General features: G+C 40.9%; 1 protein-coding gene across 2 annotated transcripts; it reads left to right on the top strand.

Moving 5' to 3' along the window:
* The first annotated feature begins 8,126 nt into the window (after nucleotides 1-8,126).
* slc25a33 (solute carrier family 25 member 33) lies at nucleotides 8,127-18,076 on the top strand. Of its 2 annotated transcripts, none has more exons than XM_048242048.1 (7): nucleotides 8,127-8,319; nucleotides 11,855-12,028; nucleotides 14,200-14,277; nucleotides 15,449-15,549; nucleotides 15,670-15,736; nucleotides 16,347-16,627; nucleotides 17,061-18,076. In XM_048242048.1, the coding sequence occupies exons 1-7, from the start codon at nucleotides 8,279-8,281 to the stop codon at nucleotides 17,261-17,263; spliced, it is 945 nt and encodes a 314-aa protein (XP_048098005.1). In that variant the 5' UTR covers nucleotides 8,127-8,278; the 3' UTR covers nucleotides 17,264-18,076. The 2 variants fall into 2 exon arrangements, with proteins under 2 accessions (XP_048098005.1, XP_048098006.1); XM_048242049.1 differs by lacking the exon at nucleotides 8,127-8,319 and adding an exon at nucleotides 10,165-11,266.
* The last annotated feature ends 1,175 nt before the right edge of the window (nucleotides 18,077-19,251 follow it).

Here is a 19,251-nt window from a genome sequence, read left to right on the forward strand (position 1 = left end):
CTGTTGTAAATAACTGCACTGTAACATTGTAATCGTTGGCTGATCTGTGATCACCAATCTCCATACTCTCTCATGGACAAAAACAAGAAATTTGGCATATGTCTCTAGTGATGGGTCATTCACCACATATCTGCCACTGGATACATAGCCCAAAATCTGTTTCTTTTAGAATATGTGTGCCATCACCTGACTAACAGAAAGACACACCTCAGAATATAACCTAACTAGACTGTGCCACCATGAACTATGAAAATGTGCTTGCTCAAATGTAGAAGGCTAGAAGGTCACTAATATCACCAACCATGAAGAACAGAGCACTATGTGCTTCAGGTTATTCGATATTCTAAACTCTATAACTGCCAGCTAAACAGCCAACTGTCACTGCTAGTGTCTCTCTTTCTCTTTCTCTCTCTTACACACACACACACACACACACACACACACACACACACACACACACACACACACACACACACACACACACTCACTCACCTGTCTGTTTGTCTATCTGATCCTTTTACCCTTTCTTTTCTTTACACTTACATAGACTACGGAAGGCCTTACAGATCTCAGCTGATACTAGCTATGTAAAAGTCTATTAAACTTGATTTAACATAGATCTCTGCACTTTGTGCTCTGAATATAAAATTTCGAGAATTTTAGGCAGGCTGCCCCCAAACAACAAGGTAAACACAAACAATGCTTGAACGTTTTATTTGGGCCCCAATCTACTTCCTCTGCATTAAGATAACATATAGAAAGTTAAAAAGGAAGTCTTGTGGGGCCAACTATGATGCTGATAATGGAACTCTCTTGAAAGGGTCCATATAGACTGTTTTTTTTTTTTTTACAGTGAACTCATGGAATGGGCAGCTAGCAGTCGTGAGGAGATGACTGCTAAATGTGACCAAACATGTTATGGGCTTGAAATTGCACAAAATCCCTGACTGCACTAAAAGTGTAGCCTACTTTTATGTTAATTTTCCTATAATTTTCACCAAATCTATATTTATATTATCTACAACACACACTTAACATCTTAGACCTTGGTCATTGTTGTTAAGTCTTAGGTTAATTATCAGCCAGACATGTATTATGGAGCCCAAATATGTGCTCGTTTTACTCAAATGTGTGCTCATTTTACAAAAATGTACTCGTTTTACTACGAAGTAAGTTTAATCATGTGATTTTTTTATTATTAAATTGCGCTCTCCGTCGAATGATTTTGTTCCCATATTTACAGGACCTTGGCCAGCACAACAGACAAACTTGAACTAATACGCAGTTCGTCTTGATCATTCAATCAGAAGCGAGTCATTATTAAAACACAAACAATATCTCTTTCCAAACATAATTATGGCAGACAACAAGCTACAACCTACAAAATCAAACTCAAAGAACTGGGCAAATGGCTTAACAGTGTAGGCTATAGCTGTCTGTCAGGATGAGTGTTTAGGGGCTTTCTACAATAATAAATAATAATAAAGCTTTATTTGTATAGCACCTTTCATACACAGAATGCAGCTCAAAGTGCTTTACATTTGAAGCATGTAACACAATAATAGTCAGTCAGTCATTATCAATCACTTTTCTTTGCTGTTTATGATATACTCAGCAACATATCAAAAATTTAGAAAATGACATCATAAGACTGGCAGCCTTAACCCTCTTACCCCCCACAAGCACGCCATATGGCAACTGTGGCAAGGAAAAACTCCCATATTCCAGGAAGAAACCTTGAGCAGAACCTGACTTAATAGGGGGGTGTGGCTGCTCTTTTAGTAGAAAAATCACTTTATTCATAGTTATTAAAAAGAGCACAATGTTTTTTTGTAAACAAGCAAACGATTCAGTAAAATGAGTACCTGATTTAGTAAAACGAGTGCAGGATTTTGTAAAATGAGCATAGGTTCCCTCGTTATACAAACAAATCACACAGACAACTAGGCTTTATGTTACAGTAGTTTTCAGACCCTTTCAAGTTTTCCACATTTTGTTATGTTTTAGACTCAATTCATTTTTTTTTTCATCAATCTACACACAATAATCAAACAGTCCACAAAAAAACAGGTGTTTGCAGTGTTTTGTAAATTTATAAAAAAAAAAAAAGACTGAAATATTCCATTTACATAAGTATTCAGACCCTTTGTTATGACGCTTGCATTTGAGCTCTGGTGCATCCCACTTCTATCAATGCTTGAGATGCTTCTACAACTTGATTGGAGTACACCTGTGCCTAAATGAATTCACTGGACATTATTAGGAGAGGCACACATCTCTTTATATAAGGTCTCACAGTTGATGGTGCATGTCAGAGTGAAAACCAAGACACCAAGCCGGGAGAATTGTCCGTAGACCTGCAAGATATGGTTGTGTGAAGACACATATCTAGGGAAGGATACAAGAACATTTCTGCAGTATTGAAAGTGCCAAAGAGCACGGTAGCCTCCATGAGCCTTCCTCATTCTCAAATGGAAAAGTTTGGAACAACCAACAGTCTTCCTAGATTAATCTGGGACGAAGGGCCTTGGTCAGACCGGTAACCAAGGACCCAATGGTCATTATGAGATTCAGAGTTCCTTTGAGAAGATAAGAAAAGTGTAAAGAAGGACAACCATCAGTGCAGCTCAGTGCCTGGTTTCTTCCACACACGCCATTCGGAATTGTGGCCAAATAGTTCAGTCTTCATTTCATCAGACCAGATGATTTTACTTCTCATGAGGTGCTTTTTGGCAAACTCTCGGGCAAAAAATGGCTTCCATTTGGCCACTCTACCATAAAGGCCTGATTGGTGGAGTGCTGCACTGATGGTTGTCCTTCTTTACGCTTCTCTCATCTTCTCAAAGGAACTCTGGATCTCATTCATAGTGACCATTTGGTCCTTGAAAACTTTCCGGTTGCACTGTAGGCCTTACTCCACCTCACATTTGTCTGTGTACATCGTTTATACACCCTAGAAGTGCCTTACCTGTGACCTTGTGACCCATTTCAGATGAGGCGTCTGGACTAAATCTCCCTCTGCGTCACTCGTCCCAGGCTCCATCAGCATCCCTCTTCCTCCTGTATCACCTCCTAAGGGGGTCTTAAACCTCACACATCAACCACCGACTCAAAGTGCATGCTTTGGACAGCGGCAGCAAATAAAATATTGATTAAAAAATTGATTCATTGAGCCTTTAAGAGTGCAGGGTCCCCCCTTCTGTTCTCTGCCTATATGGTGTTATTATGGTGTTGTTCACACCTGTGAATGATACACTAGATATGCAGCTGTTCTGCTTCAGGGCATGTCAGGGCATTGTCCAGATGCTATGCCCTGTCTGGCCTCTTTGCTATAGCAAATTCAGAGCAGGTAGTTCGAGAGTTCACATTGGGCAAGGCATATACTAGAATGCTTAATTTGGTAGTCTATTTATTTATGTTGTGAAGAATCTTCAGTGGAGGAAAATGGATTTCAATGGCAATGACATGGTCTAGCCAGCTACATTAGAGAAGATGAATAGGCCTAACAGTTTCCCAAGAGAAAGTCTGAAGCTGAAGTTCCTTTCAAAAACCTTTAGCCTACTTAGGATTCACTGTAAAACTAAGCAGACCAACAGAGTACATCTTTCCTTCGATGTTTTGTTTAAGAGAAATCATGTAGGCTTGCATTCCAAGTTACAGAATAGAAACTAATGCGTTAGCTTATGGCTAATGTATATGAGAAATCCCATAGAGATGCTAACGGTTAGCATAATCGATACACGTAGATATTTAGAGCGAACTTTAGTCCATTTACAAAAGGGTTACATGAGAAGTTCTTTGTTTACAACTGACTACTAAAATACTCAAAGGCTAATGTTTTCTCTCCATATAATACCATGTAGGAAAAAATGTGACTGTCTCATCAATGCTACGTGAACAGAACAGAAGTAGCTGCACAAAATCCCAAGTAGGCCTATGTCTCGGTCGCTACACAAAATAAACATTAGGCCTGCGTGTGACAAGGTGGACCCACTAGCGATCATGTGACACTTGCTCTGCTGCAACAAGGGGCTTCTCTCGCATACACCTCCTGTATTTAGTGAATGTATGGGGTTTTATTGCGTGATTTCGAGTGTTTTTTCCCCATAAGTAGGCCTAATTTAAATACTCGATAATGTAAATTTGCACATCGTTAAAACAACAGTCACGATATTATCGCAGACGATATATATCGCCCACCCCTACTATCCAACTAACCATTATCTTCCTCTTCTCTCTTGTGTTTTGTTTTCTACCATGTTCGACTTTCTCCATTTTCACGTCAGCGTTGTTGAATGTGAGCTACTTTGTAAGTGACACGCATGCAAAAATCAGCTGGACTGTGCCGGGAGAGCAGAAGGACTCCGAGCTTTATGTTGCGTATATGAATCACCGTAAGCCTTTCTGCCACTCTCAGTTCTCGCTTACAAATGCTGAACCCTATACTCCTCCTGCTGTTCTTTTAAATTCTTTATTTCTGTTTTGCTATTCTTGGTGTGAGGGTTTTATCTGTCTTTTTTTCTGCTGAACTTTCCTCTGTTATCATACCTTCACCCACACACAAACCCCCCCATCCTATCTCCATCCCCTCTGCTCCTGGCTAAGGAACCCTTATAAGCACATGAATAGCTAACTGTAATGAGGCAGCCATGGCCTACTGGTTAGCACTTCAGACTTAACCAGAGGGTTGCCGGTTTGAACCCCGACCAGTAGGTACGGCTGAAGTGCCCTTGAGCAAGGCACCTAACCCTCACTGCTCCCCGAGTGCCGCTGTTGTAGCAGGCAGCTCACTGCGCCGGAATTAGTGTGTGCTTCACCTCACTGAGTTCACACACTGAGTGTGTTTAACTAATTCACGGATTGGGATAAATGCAGAGACCAAATTTCCCTCAAAGGATCAAAAGAGTATATACTATACTTATACTGTTGTCTTATGGATACATGCAAGGATGCATGGGCAGAATTTATAATACATGTATTTAAAATATGTATTTCAAATACAAAATGGTGTTTTGTCATTTGTATTTTATTGGGCTGAAGAAAATGGCTGTATATTTTGTATCAAAATATATGTGTATTTTTGTAGCTTAAAAATACTGCCAAATATTTTTGGTAAAACCAATACTTTTGGTGATGTAATTTGCCCAGACTTGGTCAGAATCAGACTGATCAGAATATTAAGATTCAGGAGATTTGATCCAGTGCAAGATGAGTAACGTGTAGGTTGCTCACCAAGGGCGTAGGTTTTGTCTCAGTTTTGGTAGGGACACTTATTTTTTGGTGGAACTTTGGTAGAACTTTGGAACAACTTTGACTGTGATCAGGGATGGGCAAAAATACATCAACATGTATTTTAAAATAAAATATAAAATTCCATAGTTTTAAGTGTAGGCCTATCAAAATAACCTAAAAAATACAGTAGCCACACCATGTATCAAAATACTGGCTCATTGGAGGTAACATGATTTCTCTAAGAGTTTACCATCTGGTGCGACTGGATTCCTGCTCCTGATAGTCCCTGGACACTTTTAGCTCTTGTCTAAGCTCCATGTACACACTGTCTGTTCTACGGAGGGTTTCATTAGGGCAGTGAGTATCAGATTCTCTGTCATGGCTTTGTATATGTCAACATTGACGCATGTCCACCCCACTCTAAATCAAGTCGTCTATGAATTATAATTACTTAGACTAGATGCTTTCCCAGGTGCTCAGTGCATGAGGTATAATGTGATAGCTTTCTCTGGTAAACCAGAGTCTGGTCTGACTGAGAACTCTTGTAAAGTGAGTAATGTCCTTTAAAGGAAACTTTTATTTTATTGTTAATAACAAGCCTTAATATCACCTTTGTATTATTCACATAAATGCTGATTATAAAGGCCTCAAGTAGGCTATATACACAGCAGTCTTAGAACTTACTACAGACTAGTTCAAACCCCTGGAATGGTGTTGTGTCAGTCTCTAGAGGGTGTGAAGGGTCTATGAACTGTTGCTGTTAAATATATATATATATATATATATATATATATATATATATATATATATATATATATATATATAAATTTACTTCCATGCCAAGACTGTTTTTGTTACTATGCTGACCTCTACTATCTCACAAGTCACATGGAGTTGGCAGCACTATCACAGTATGATCTTTTGATCTTCACAACTTGGCAATCAAGTCATAATTACAAATAGGCTCAGTAAGGGTACTGTAACTTCCTGTCCTTTCACTTTCAATCCATGCTATTACACTGTGTGCTGTTTTTTACACCAGGACACACCAATGTTTTACATCTGAACATAACAAAAATGTGTTGTACCCATCTGCAAGGTTTAGTAGAGCTTACCTAACCATTTTATTATAACATTGCCACCTTATTATCCTTTATCAAACACTAGATCTGAAATCATAAAACAAAATTACTTTCTGTTGCATGCTATTAGGCCTACAGTTTGTCTCAGGTGGACCACGAAAAGTTGGAAAATGGACTCCTGCCATAAATTCTCACTTGATCCTTGACAAAAGCAGCTCTTCAGGTAAACAAGTTATGGATGTGGTATAGCCCAGCTATCGCTGCTCAATGCTCCCAGATAGGCTATCTCTGTCATCTGCGTCTCTAATTCCCTTCCACCCACTTGACAAGCCCCCACTCCCAATAGGCTGCTCTGTACATACCTACTCAAATCATGTGACACCTCTCTAGATGCCTCTTCAGTGCATTGTCATGGTGTCACATTCAGACCTGACCAACTGGCTGTTCTACCTCCTTTTTTTTTTAAATATCCCTGTCATTCAAAACATGCTATGTCTATTTTAGAGACAGTAGCATGCTTTACTGGTGCTAATTTAAACAACAATCAATAAAGGAAATAAATATAAGATACTTTATTTGACTTAACAATTTTAATTCATATTCATAAAACATGTTTTATTTTATTTTGTTTTCCAGGTAATGTCAGTGCAAATGTAATTAGGTTATTGATATTTGATTTAGGCCTATCTTTACTCACTCAAAACAGCAAAATGGCAATTGTATTGATATTACCTGAACTACACAATTAATGACTTATTAATGTTTTTAAAATTGGAGATTATAATTGTGTAACCAAACTCTTCAAATACTATTCATGCACACAAGCTTTCTGTTTGCTTCCCAGTAGTTTCACAGAAAGTGAGTGCGGGTCCACAGTGCTCATTTGGAAATTAATAGGCTGAACTTCAATCTGAATGTCACAGTTAAAGTGCACAACTGGGAGTCAAAATGGGATACACATGTAGTTTCAGCTGAAAATGTCTCAAGCAAAATAACTGCATATGACTGAGGCTATTAGTATCTGTTTTTTTAAAAAGGCCTAATTATATTTAGTCATATTTTTGATGGCTTTAGATGACAATTTTGTCCAAAGCAACTTACAATGACATAAAAACACATTATATTAAAGGGACACCAGGCAACGTTTTCGTGTTAATTAATCATCTTCGTAAGTCTGTATATGGTTAAATGACTCATTACGGGGCAAATGAAGGCTCTCTCGCCCGCCCCTACTGCCTGTAGGAAGAATATCCCACTTGCAAGTTCGGTGTATCCTACCCGCCGACCGAAGCAGGATCAGTTTACAGCACAGAGGCAGGCTAACGAAACGCTAGAGATTGTTGCAAACGTGTGTATAATGGCAGAGCCTGCGAAGAAGTAGCGAAAACCCTTGACAGAAGACGCAAAGAAAAGGAAAAGAGCTTCAGACCGAGCGAGGGGGAGTTTCGTAGAGAAAAAGCATCAGGCTTGCCTGGTGTCCCTTTAACATCGATATAACAGTTTAAAGTAGCCTAGTCATAGCCTAGGCCTACATATATAAATTCCATGTAATCGAGATTGCATGCTATTGTCTGTATGGCCCATTAGGCCAGGCTTATTCCATTGTTTGACCAATGTTTGCATTTGGCAATTATCAAGTTAAATATAAATGTTTTATTTTATTGGTTTGCAGCATGAAGAAAACAGGATATTTTCGTAGCTTGCTGCCTATGCTATTTCAAATGCTGTTGATTGCTCGCTGGTACACATAAACCTACGTCATGGACAACACCCCTGGCCAACCTCCCTGACGTCAATTTATTCATGAGCTTCAGCTCGTTTATCGATTCTGCGCAAGCTTGCAATCTGAGCAGATCAAGCCGGGTTGGAAAAGAGAAGCCTGGCTGTCAACTCGGCCTGAGAGACAAAAAATACCATAATTTTCCTGTGCATATTTTGTCGCAAATTATAATGAAGATCTGAAAATGGCACAGAGGGACACATTTTTACATCTCTTTGCTGGGGGGTAAGTTAACTTCTTGTAGAAATGTATTTTCAACTCTTATTATCTTCGATGTAAGAGTAGGGTAAATTAAGATAACGTAGCCTACATGGTCACTTAGCGGTCTAACTTTCCGAACTAAACTAAAACCTAGTTCTAGATTTTCAACTGACGTTTAGCTGCTAGTTTGTTCACCGAGGCTACAGCTCCTCGATGAGCTACAATGTGTAGACTTGACATCAATTTACAAGTAACGTGAACGTTTTGTTGGCTCTAGCTGCTTTTAATTTTAAGTCTGTGTCTCGTCACCACTTTTCACAGTAGCAGCTAGCAGCTAGATGCCGGTGAAATTAGAATCGCAAAGTTAGCCAGCTCTGCATTGTTTAATTTGGGGGGTAGCTAATATTGCGAACATCTAACACGAGGTTCTTAGTCTTGCGCGTGTTTCACAAAAGTATGGATCAACTAACACCCCTTTGCAATTACCCATGCAATCTTAATTGTAGGCAACTGTCTAAGTCCCTCTTCTATAATTAGGCTATCCTGGCCAGGTTATTCAAGGACGTTAACGTAATTGCTATGCATTAGCAGGTTAGCTAGCTGTAATGTATGCTAACGTAACGTCTGAACTAATGTCAGTGTCAAAACGTTAACTTAATTCTTGCAGTGTAGTACACCACAACATTGCCCAATCCAATTTACTTATTTTACTGTTGTAGTTATGTCCCTTGCGGTAATGTAGTTGTGTCAGACGTAACGTTTACGTTAACGTTGCATACTTTGAACTTGCCAAGCTAGGCAGGTCAATGTCAGTGTTAACGTTAATGTTAAATTAAATGTCAGGATATTTAGGTGGCTAGTTCTAGTTACATTATTACCGTCTGTTGAGCTTATAATGGGAACGTTACCGCTGATGTTTATCTGAATATACGTTGATTCATTGCAGTAACATCTATTATTAGCCTATATGCTTCCCATGTTGCCATTACATAACATTGTAACGTTGTCGGAGCCTTGGTTAGCTAACACTATATGTTAGTAAAACTACAGTAGCAGCTAACTACTTCGTGTAAATTATTTTCAACAATTTGAAAATAATGTTATCATGTTCTGGCAAAATTACATGTGTCAAGATATCAGTGACAATTTGTGGCTTGCCCGGTAACGGTACATCCTCAACCAGCGACCATTTTGTTCTAGACGGCCGCAATGACATGAAGATTCACGTGACTGCTTACGTAAACATCTGCTACACTTAAGCTTGCCACATAGGTTTTTTAAAATTAATATTGTTATTATTTCAGATGTTAACCGGTTATATCTTTCTTATACTTAGACTACCCAATGCAACAATGTATTATGGCTGCATTCTCCTCCTTGCATACTTGCACCCCCCCACACCCCATCCCCCAAAATGAATATTTTGAGAATAAGGGTCGGAATCTTTGTAGGTTCACAACAGGACAAGCACGGGTTTCCCGTTTACCAACAAAACTAGTTGCGCGCGCAGCCGTGAGGCAGAAGACGCTTGGTGGCCGTCCACAACGTTATAAACTTAACCTAAATAGTCGGCTGCTGTAAGCTACAATCGGATTTTTTTGTATACCCCTGTTGTCTCAATGATAATAACATCTCATTTCAGACTATATTTCAAAGTTTGCCGTTCATTTGCATTATTAATATAACCTCGTATTTTGTCATTTTTGACGAAGACATTCATTCCGTTAGGAATATTGAACATATATTTAACATTCTCTCAACCATCGTGATTTCGAATTGGTGCAGTTTTCAGCACAAAAACTCATTTTATTCTTTTGCTCTTTTGCATTGCTCTATGCTGTTCTATGGTGCTTTCTGCCTCTTGGTTGCGCAGGCATGTTTTCGTGACATTGCATAGAAATCCATGTATGTGCAGTGGGAAGGTTAGGTCATCTTTGATAGGGATGTTCAAGGTCACTTGCTGGCTGTAAATGGTATTTTGAATTCGGAATGAAGGGATTCGTTGGTCTAAACTAAATACTTTTGCTGAGGTATACATGATTTCAGATATAACGGTCAGAGTTTTCATAATTTATTATTAAGGACTGGATCTCTTGAGGTTATTTGGTGGTTGCCCTGCCCAAGTCTTGGCATAGGTTTAGTCCAGCTGTCTTTTGTCCTGTTCATTTTTCACATCATATTGCATCTTAAAGATGTCTGAGGATTTTTGCCATCAATTTTGCCATTAATGAATGCAGCTAGGCTAGTGTGACTGGTTTACAGTTTTCCTGTTTTAGCAGGATGGCTTCATCTTGTGCTGGACAATTGCTGAGGTCATGCAAGTCACTTGGCATGAATGCTGCAGCACAACGTCTTCCCATGAGTATTTGGCAGTGGTTCATCCCCATTTCCCTCACCACCTGAATCGGCATTTGCTATCCTTATTCACTCTTTCTGCATAACAGGTGGTTGTTGTGCAACCACTCCCTTGTCTGTTTTCACACTGTCACCTAGTCTATGGACTACATGGGGACAGATCTTGTGAAACTGGGCAGTTAGTCGGTATAAAACATTTTTTTTGAAGCATGTACAAATGAGGAAGTCATTCTAGATGGAGAGTTCTGCTTGACTCTGTATTAGGATTGCCCTTCAGGTTGAATATTCAGCCAATTATGTTAAGCACCTCTCAGACTGATTTGGGCTGCGACTTTATCCTCTGCTGGCATCACTGTTAGTGTCTGCTGAGCTCAAAGATGTCATGTGTTCAGACACTGGGTTTCAAGGTGTTGTTGTTTTGTTTTTTTTTGTCCACAAAATGAATGAACTGCCTGGTACTTTGAATTACAAAATAGACCATGCTGTTTGTTTTCCTTTGGAAATTGGCTAAGCTGTTGTCTGTAAATCTCATTGATTTTTGTCTGTGTACGTCAGCTCTTGGACATCTGTAACACCACAGTTTACTCTCCTTGACATCTGTGATGCAACATTGCAGGTGAAAAGCTACTGAGCTGCCTAGGCCATGCATTACAGTATAATTCATGGAAATGGTTGTATCTGTTCTGATAGCAGCATAAACCGGTAGGCCTATTTGTTGTGTCAACACTGGTAGGCATGTTTTGTTATTGTTATATAACAGGCCTTATTTAGTGTTTTAATGCAGTGAGTGCATTTCAATTCTTGTCACAAACACCTCAGCCAGTGGCTGATCAAAAGAGTTAGCCTATTGATTCTGATAACATCAGGATTACTTACTGCTGTTTACTAATGGATCCTGTGAATGCTAAAATATATTTTGAGTGAGCATAGCCATGGTGAGATCCTTTCCATCCATATCAGTGGGACATTTGATTTTGATTATCATAGATCATGTCCACAAAGCCATTAAGCCCAAATGTTTCATGCTAGGAGTATCACAATAGGCTAGAAGCATATCTAACACAGGGTTAACATTATTTAAGCATCAACTTCTGGTAAGATATAGCATTATATACTTAACAAAATACAACAGTAGCTGTCATTTTGATGACATGGCTTGTGGTTTGAAGTATTGGCAGTAAATTGTATTGATTTTTTTGTGCAGGTGTGGCGGTACTGTTGGTGCCATCGTCACCTGCCCCTTGGAGGTGCTGAAGACGCGGCTGCAGTCCTCGGGCCTATCGCTCAGGCCTGTCTTCCAAGTGCAGCTGGGTACAGTCAATGGAACAGGCGTCCTCCGGCCAGGTGCAGTCACGCCGAGCCTGCTACAGGTCTTACGGTAAGTACATGCAATGAGTGAGGGGAAGATGTAGTGGCATTGCAGACTTGGCACAGTGCTTGAAAGGCTGAAGTCCTTATTATGTCTCAAAGTGCTGTTTACATCGCTAAACTTTGTTTTGCATCGGAGGTGTCTGATTCCAACTGCTTCCAAAGTCCATTTTAGATGCCATAGTGAATTGGAGCCAAAATAACATTACATTGATACCTGTAGTTGAAGCTGTGTTTCAAAATTTTGTTTAAGAAAGTGTATCAACATGGTTGTCCAATATCCAGGGTAGCATTAATCTCTTGCATTAAAAAGCAGAGATTAAGCCCTCCCTTTGGCAGTAAGAACCCCCTACACACACACACACACACACACGTGCATGGTGCAGGGAGATAGCTGACGCTTACAGATATGTTCTCTCTCCCGTGGGAGACTGCGACAATGTTACATAAAGCCCCAGTAACGCTGCCGGAGGAACAAGGTTAGGGCCCCTGTCAGTGGAGGGTGCCTATTTTGGGCAGCACGCGGCTGAAGCACACGATCAAGCAGATCAGTGCAAGGCGGATCATGTGAAGAAGGAAACTGCCGCCAGTGCCGCCCTCGCTACTGTCTGTGCTCTGATGTGACTCCTGCAGCAGCCTGGCACAGTGTCAGTTTTCGCCTGGGCCAGGCCAGAACAGGATGTCCCTGTGCTAACGTCTGCGCCCAGGGCAGTAGAATGAGATGAGTCCTGTATGTTGTGAAGATTTTTTTTCCCCTTTGTGTTTTTTGTCAGTGGGAGGCTGAGAATGGCTGGTTCTGTGCACTTAAAGGTGCTCTAAGCGATGTCATACCTTTTTAAGGCTAAAACATTTTTTGTCACTTACAGCAAACATCATCTCACCATCCGCTAGCTGCCTGTGCCCTGAATACACTGTAAACAATGCAATCTCTGTGGACAACCCAGGCTCCAAAAACGGCCACAAAACAACTTGGGCAAACCTTGCTTATAAAAACATAACAAACTGTTCCAGCAAATCGCCGACGAGATGCGTGTTTATGAGAGTTTCGATTGCACGGGAGGGAGGGGGAGGAAATATTGAGCTAGCTTTCTGTTTTGTTTGAACATCAACAGAAGTGATGTTACCCAGCATCGCTTACAGCGCCTTTAATGTGTAAATGTTTTTGTCTCGAGTAGTCTGTCCCAGTGAGCCATTAGCCAATTCACTTCCTGTTTACACATCTCCACCTTAGTTATTTTGGACGGCTTTACTTATTGTAGAAGAGTATAACCTCTTTTTGTTTGTGCATCCAACTGTTTTAATTGCATAATTGGCCACTAGAGCCCACTAGATGTTACCAGTGCATGGTTACTTTATCACTGACAGTAGTTAACATGCTGCCCAATGCATGTTAGAGATGATTGACCTAAAGCTAAAATCTGCGTCACCGCTTTTGCTGTTTTGCAGACACCTTAGCATAACCACAAATGGGGTGCTTCGGTTACTTTCTTGGTTTGTCTGCTTAAGAGGTTGTGAATTTGGAAAAATTGTATTCATGACACAGCTAGGGCCTCTACCTTGCAGAGGTATGCTTGACACATGTCATTCCTCATCTCTGAAGTGTCAACTACAGTTTTCTTTGTCACTTGTTATTGTCTATTATTAATTGGTTAGGATATAGTGTTCTATTATATGTAGGCTACCTCACAGTTAGATATTAAAAATAACATGTCCTGTGTCTAACAGGAAAATACTACACTAAATCAAATCCTTGTGGAGAGGTGTTTTTTCATAGTGTTGAATGGAGCCTCTCTCTCTCTCTGCAGTAAGTGGAATGAAGGGCACTCCTGACGGGTAATAATTACAGGCTTGGCTGCGAGTAGCAGTCCAGAGAGCAGAGAGTTCATGGACTCAGTCCTCGGGCAGAGCAACTGGTTTTGTCCTGTCCGAAATAGCAGGCTGAGCGCTGGATGTTTGGGCCTGGGGGAGAATCACCAGCAAGGAAGCGAAAAAGGACCTCAGCAGTTGGGAGTTGTCGCTGAACACAGGGAAAACTTACAGTAAAAAGGAAATGACGGCCTGTGGTTTCTAGTGGAACGGCAGAAGAGTGATGTTCCACAGGGAGGAAATGCCATTCTGGCACAGCCCTGTCATTAGGGAACCTGTCTGATGGTTAGTGTGTCTGTGTTTTCCTGTGTTTAGGTCAATTCTTGAAAAAGAGGGACCAAGATCACTCTTCAGGGGACTAGGTCCAAACCTCGTTGGAGTTGCACCTTCAAGGTAACTACAAACACTCCATTTATATCATGAATCAGTTTGGAAAAAGAAGGACCTGGAATCTCTTTCCAAACTGATTCATGAACTTTTAACCCATCCAAGAGCACCAGAGGATCCAAGGGATACCTGTAGCGCTCCAGCTCCCACTTTTGTCCACTCCAGTTATATATTGACACTCCTATTTATATGTGCTTTAAAAATGTGAACCACATTTGACATATTCATGAAATGTTTACCGGCTATAAGTATCTTGTTGGCACTTGTCCTTTTGTTCTTTGGGGTCTTTTGAAATGGAATACCCAAGATAGTTGTTGGGAAAACCACGGCCCCATGATGTACTATGAACACCCATAGTGTGACTGTGCTCCACTATGTCAAACACGCCACGTGAGCAATAGGCACATTGCAAAAGCAGCCTGAGGAAACACACTGATGTCATGGGTGACTTCCTACTTGAGAACACGCACCTACAAGTTCACCAACCACCCCCACCAAAACACTGTCAAAGAACAGTCATATTTTGTGAACCATTGAACTTCAGATTAGATAAAAATTGACAAGGCACAGTTGAGACTTTAACCTGGTCTCCTTTCAGAACACTTTAAATAACAAACAACAATATAGGAAGTTCCATGAAAAGAAAATGTTTGCCTTCTCGATCAGTCACTGGTCAGCATGAGCCCTTCCAGTCGTTCAAGCAAACAGCCATTTCAGCAGAGTGGAATGAGGAAACGACCACAGCTGTGTCAGAGCAGAGCAGCAGTGTGGAGCTGCACTGTAACAAGGGCTCTTTTTGTGGCTGGTGCGCTTTTTTTTTTTTCTTTTTTTTTTGGCCGTTTTATTGCTGTGTCCTTCAGCTTCCACGGCTGTTCAGAGAGACTGCATGGGCATATCTAGATCCAGCTGCTTATTCAGCTCATTCTGGTGATGGAACACCAGAAGGCTGTTCTAGAAGCACATCAAAAGGAGGGCAGCAGTGTGGAACAGACAGCTCTGGACACTGTATCCCTTGACCACAAGGACAATTGTGTAAACATGGCCGTGATTCAGAAAACGAACTAAACCCCCTAATTTGAATTAAACGGCCGAAGGCAAGGCAATGACCAACTGGTGTCTGGTTTTGGACGTTGTCTCTTATTTGTCGTTATATCTTCTCTTTGTGGTTTCTTTTCAGAGCTGTGTATTTTGCCGCCTATTCCAAGTCAAAAGAGACTTTCAATGGCATTTTTGTGCCTAACAGTGGAGTTGTACATATGTCCTCAGCAGGATTCGCAGGTGAGCGGCAACGTTGTGAATTCTCTTGACCTTTTCTGTTTCCATCTCTAAACCTACATTTATAGCCAAAAATCACAAAAGCATTAAATTGTCCTCTTATTCTCCTCCCTCCCAAAACAGCTTTCATCACAAACACCCTGATGAACCCTCTTTGGATGGTCAAGACACGAATGCAGCTGGAGAAAAAGTAAGTAGACACCCATTGTGACATTCTCATTCAGACGTATACCTGAGCCTTTTCCTAGGAAGGAATCTTGTCTTCCCTCACTGCCGAAGCACTTGTCATGTTAGTCAGGGAAGGGAAAGCAAATATTTATCAACTGTTCCCTCTGGCTTCACACCTAAGTCTGTGCCTACGTGCAGATTAACCTCAACCCCTTCTAACCTCAACCAGTGTAACCCTACCCTTTGACGACGCCTGGCTTGTGCTAAACCTATTAGGACTGTCCCTCTCTTATACAACTTGCAACATCATTAGCATGTGATGAGTGCCGTTGCTATATAAATACCCACCTTGAAGCTGTCAAGAGCCTTGCCGGGCAATCTATATTTATTCAGCAAAGTGTAGAGGTCGTTAGGCCTGCATATCTGTGTTCAAATATATGGCTTCCTGTATAGTACCCTCCCTCTGTGTTCTAGAATAACCCCTCCAATAGCCATAAGCAGTAAAGGTATGACTAGAGGTTGGTTTAAACTTAATTTCCGAAAGAGGGCATGTCCGAACAAGTTTGACGCTGTTAAATAAAAAAATGTAGTGAAATTGTTCTTATTAAAACATTGCTGCCCTTTCCCCACAGAGCAAAAGGAGAGAGGAAGATGAACGCGCTGCAGTGCGCGCGCTACGTTTATCACACTGAGGGGGTGCGTGGCTTCTACCGTGGCCTGACTGCATCATACGCCGGCATCTCCGAGACCATGATCTGCTTCCTCATCTACGAGTCCCTGAAGAAGCACATGGCTGAGCAACGCATGACCGTTGCCAAGACCGAGGCCAACAAGGGAGTGTCGGACTTCCTGGGCCTCATGGCGGCAGCAGCCTTCGCCAAGGGCTGTGCCTCCTGCATAGCATATCCACACGGTACGCTTATGGTCTCAGGCCAAATGTCAACTCTGCTCCACTAGGATTCTTGCTCAACATGTTTAGTCAGCAGTGCTCCTGTCATTTCCTGTGGTCTTTTGGTTTTTGAGTCTAGACTGTCCCATGGAGAAATTACCTAATGAAAGCACCACTCATTTGCACTCCATGGGTTTGGATGGAAATGTGGGTTAAATGAATAAATGTAAATTGACTTAAAAGACTGTAGCAGGAAATAGACTGCAGCAGGATAGTCTCCAACATATTCAAATTCCGGTGTACTGCTTATAAAAGAAGATAATATATCAGTGAAATAAAACCAGGTTTAGTCACTGCCCATTTTAGAAAACAAAACTATTTTATGGTTTAGTTTTTATGTTTTCCATCAAAAGATTAAAAGATTATCCCTTTTTTTCTCCCCTTGCCCTGCTCACAGAGGTCATCCGAACAAGACTACGTGAAGAGGGCAGCAAGTACAGATACTTTTTCCAGACGGCGCGTCTGGTGGCGGTGGAGGAGGGTTACGCTGCCTTTTACAGAGGACTCATTCCACAGCTCATCCGACAGATCCCCAACACGGCCATTACGCTGTCCACTTACGAGCTCATTGTCTACCTGCTAAAGGAGTCGTCCAACTGAGGGCCAATCTCCCGTCATCCTACCCCTGCCCTTAACACCCCATGCCCCCAACCCCCTTTTCCCCACGGCCCCGGACCAGACAAGGGGAACAAGCCAGACACTGTAGACGTTGCAGATGAGGTGGCCTGAATGTACATCCTGTTGTAACAGGCTTTCTTTTTTTGCTTGTGTGGGATGTAGGCTTGAGTGGCTTCCCAAAGACTTTTACAGCCTTCTTTGTTTTTTTTGTATCATTATATTTTATTTCAATGGATGCATACGATCAGATGTTACTGGTGAGAGACTTTTGCATCTAGAAGGACTTTGCGAGAAATTAAGTTTGTAAAGACTGAATATGGTACATCAGAGTGTGAATGCTCCATGTGGATAATAAACTACTGCATAGTTGTACAGAAAAAGAGGTAATAGGTTATCTGAAAATACTTTTAAGTTAAATACTTTTAAGTTAACTAAATTATTGTTATATCATTATTGTTACCAGTTGCTGTCTCTTATTTCTGTCTCTGTTTGTCGTTCTATCAGTGGTAATGTCTGAGAATGTTTTGACCACTTTACCTGTGGACCTTTAGAATAGGATGCTTACATAAGGGTCTCACTCTGCTTGCTATCAGACATGTACACACTCACCACATCATGTTGGAGTTGGTAGCTCCTACATAGATCAAGAGTTCAGTTAAACGATTAACTGGTTTCATTTCCTATAAGTTAATCAAGGTCATTTGTATATTTTGTTTGTGAGCAGCATCAATAGTTATTTTACAGAAAAATGCATATTTAACCAGTGGTTGAATAAAAACACATTGGTCAAACTTTCATTTTTTTTATTGCATTCGTGACCTGAGCTCTTGGCACCTGTGTTAACTTTTAATGTCCTCAGCCATCCAGCTCCATAATGAAGCCATTAGGGATTAACCGTGCAGTGTGGGGAGATTGGTGTGGTGGTGTACAGAGGAGGGTTTTATAGTTTACATATTGGCAGCAAACAGCCATCGTAAATAAGAACACAATGTTCCAACAACTAGTTACTCTTCCCTTGAATGCAACACAGATTCAACAACATCCGATGTATGAAATGCGGTTCATTCGTTAATAATACTACAACTTTTTGTTGCTGTTTAATAATATGCCTTCAGATGTTCCAGAGGTTGTTTCGTCCGCCGCTCACGGCCCTCGAACCCGCCACCTCAACACACCGGCATGGGAGTCGAGCGCTCTAACCACTGAGCTAAAAGCCCAAGCGCCAGATTTTGGAGTGCAGGGGACAAGCCGAGATGGGCTATGAGACATACGTTCACACTCGGTATCATGTTTCAATACACTTTAGGTCAATATCACACCGGAATTCTCCTTTAAGGTTAGGGGTGTGAGGATTTACACGCGCAACTAGCATCACCAGTTAGCATACACCAGCCCCAGGTCGGTCAACAGTTGATCCAATATTAGTTGTGCAGAAATATAGCCCATCTTATACACACCAATTGAATTGAAATAGAAATTGTAAAGATTTGTATTTTTTGTAATTATTCCATATTTAGTGTAGTTATATCAGAACCTGAAGTAGCCAACAATCCAAATGCAAGCGGGAAACTTCAGAGTATTACCTTTCATTTGAGGCCAAGATTATGCTTATAAGGGGTTCATATGCAGTAGGCATTTAATTGCCAGTAGCCTACTGTATGTATTTTGGATAACCCAAAGTCCTATGGGGAGTTTTCATAGGGCATTTTACAAAATGCATGAGCATATCTTGGCAAATAATGGTCTAAAGTACTCATGTTGTCATTCTATATTGATCTACTTTTGCACACAGCATGACAAGACCTAATGCTAGGACTCAAGTCATATCAAGTCAAGACCTAGAGGGCTGAAATGTGGTCAGTTCAAAGATGCTTGTTAGTAGAAAAAAGAAAATAATAATCTAGCCTTTGTAACTTTGTGTCAGTAGGCTACATCACACAGTTATTCTAATTGTTTTCCAACAGTGTCTC

The sequence above is a fragment of the Alosa alosa genome, chromosome 4 (genome assembly GCF_017589495.1).
Source record: "Alosa alosa isolate M-15738 ecotype Scorff River chromosome 4, AALO_Geno_1.1, whole genome shotgun sequence".
In the NCBI taxonomy this organism is placed as follows: domain Eukaryota; kingdom Metazoa; phylum Chordata; class Actinopteri; order Clupeiformes; family Clupeidae; genus Alosa; species Alosa alosa.

What these genes read in the sequence shown, in the direction of transcription:
- slc25a33 (XM_048242048.1), top strand. Translation starts at nt 8,279, where the DNA reads ATGGCACAGAGGGACACATTTTTACATCTCTTTGCTGGGGG. An exon ending in TTACATCTCTTTGCTGGGGG is followed by an intron (nt 8,320 to 11,854) that starts GTAAGTTAACTT and finishes TTTTTTGTGCAG; the next exon opens with GTGTGGCGGTACTGTTGGTG. An exon ending in AGCCTGCTACAGGTCTTACG is followed by an intron (nt 12,029 to 14,199) that starts GTAAGTACATGC and finishes TCCTGTGTTTAG; the next exon opens with GTCAATTCTTGAAAAAGAGG.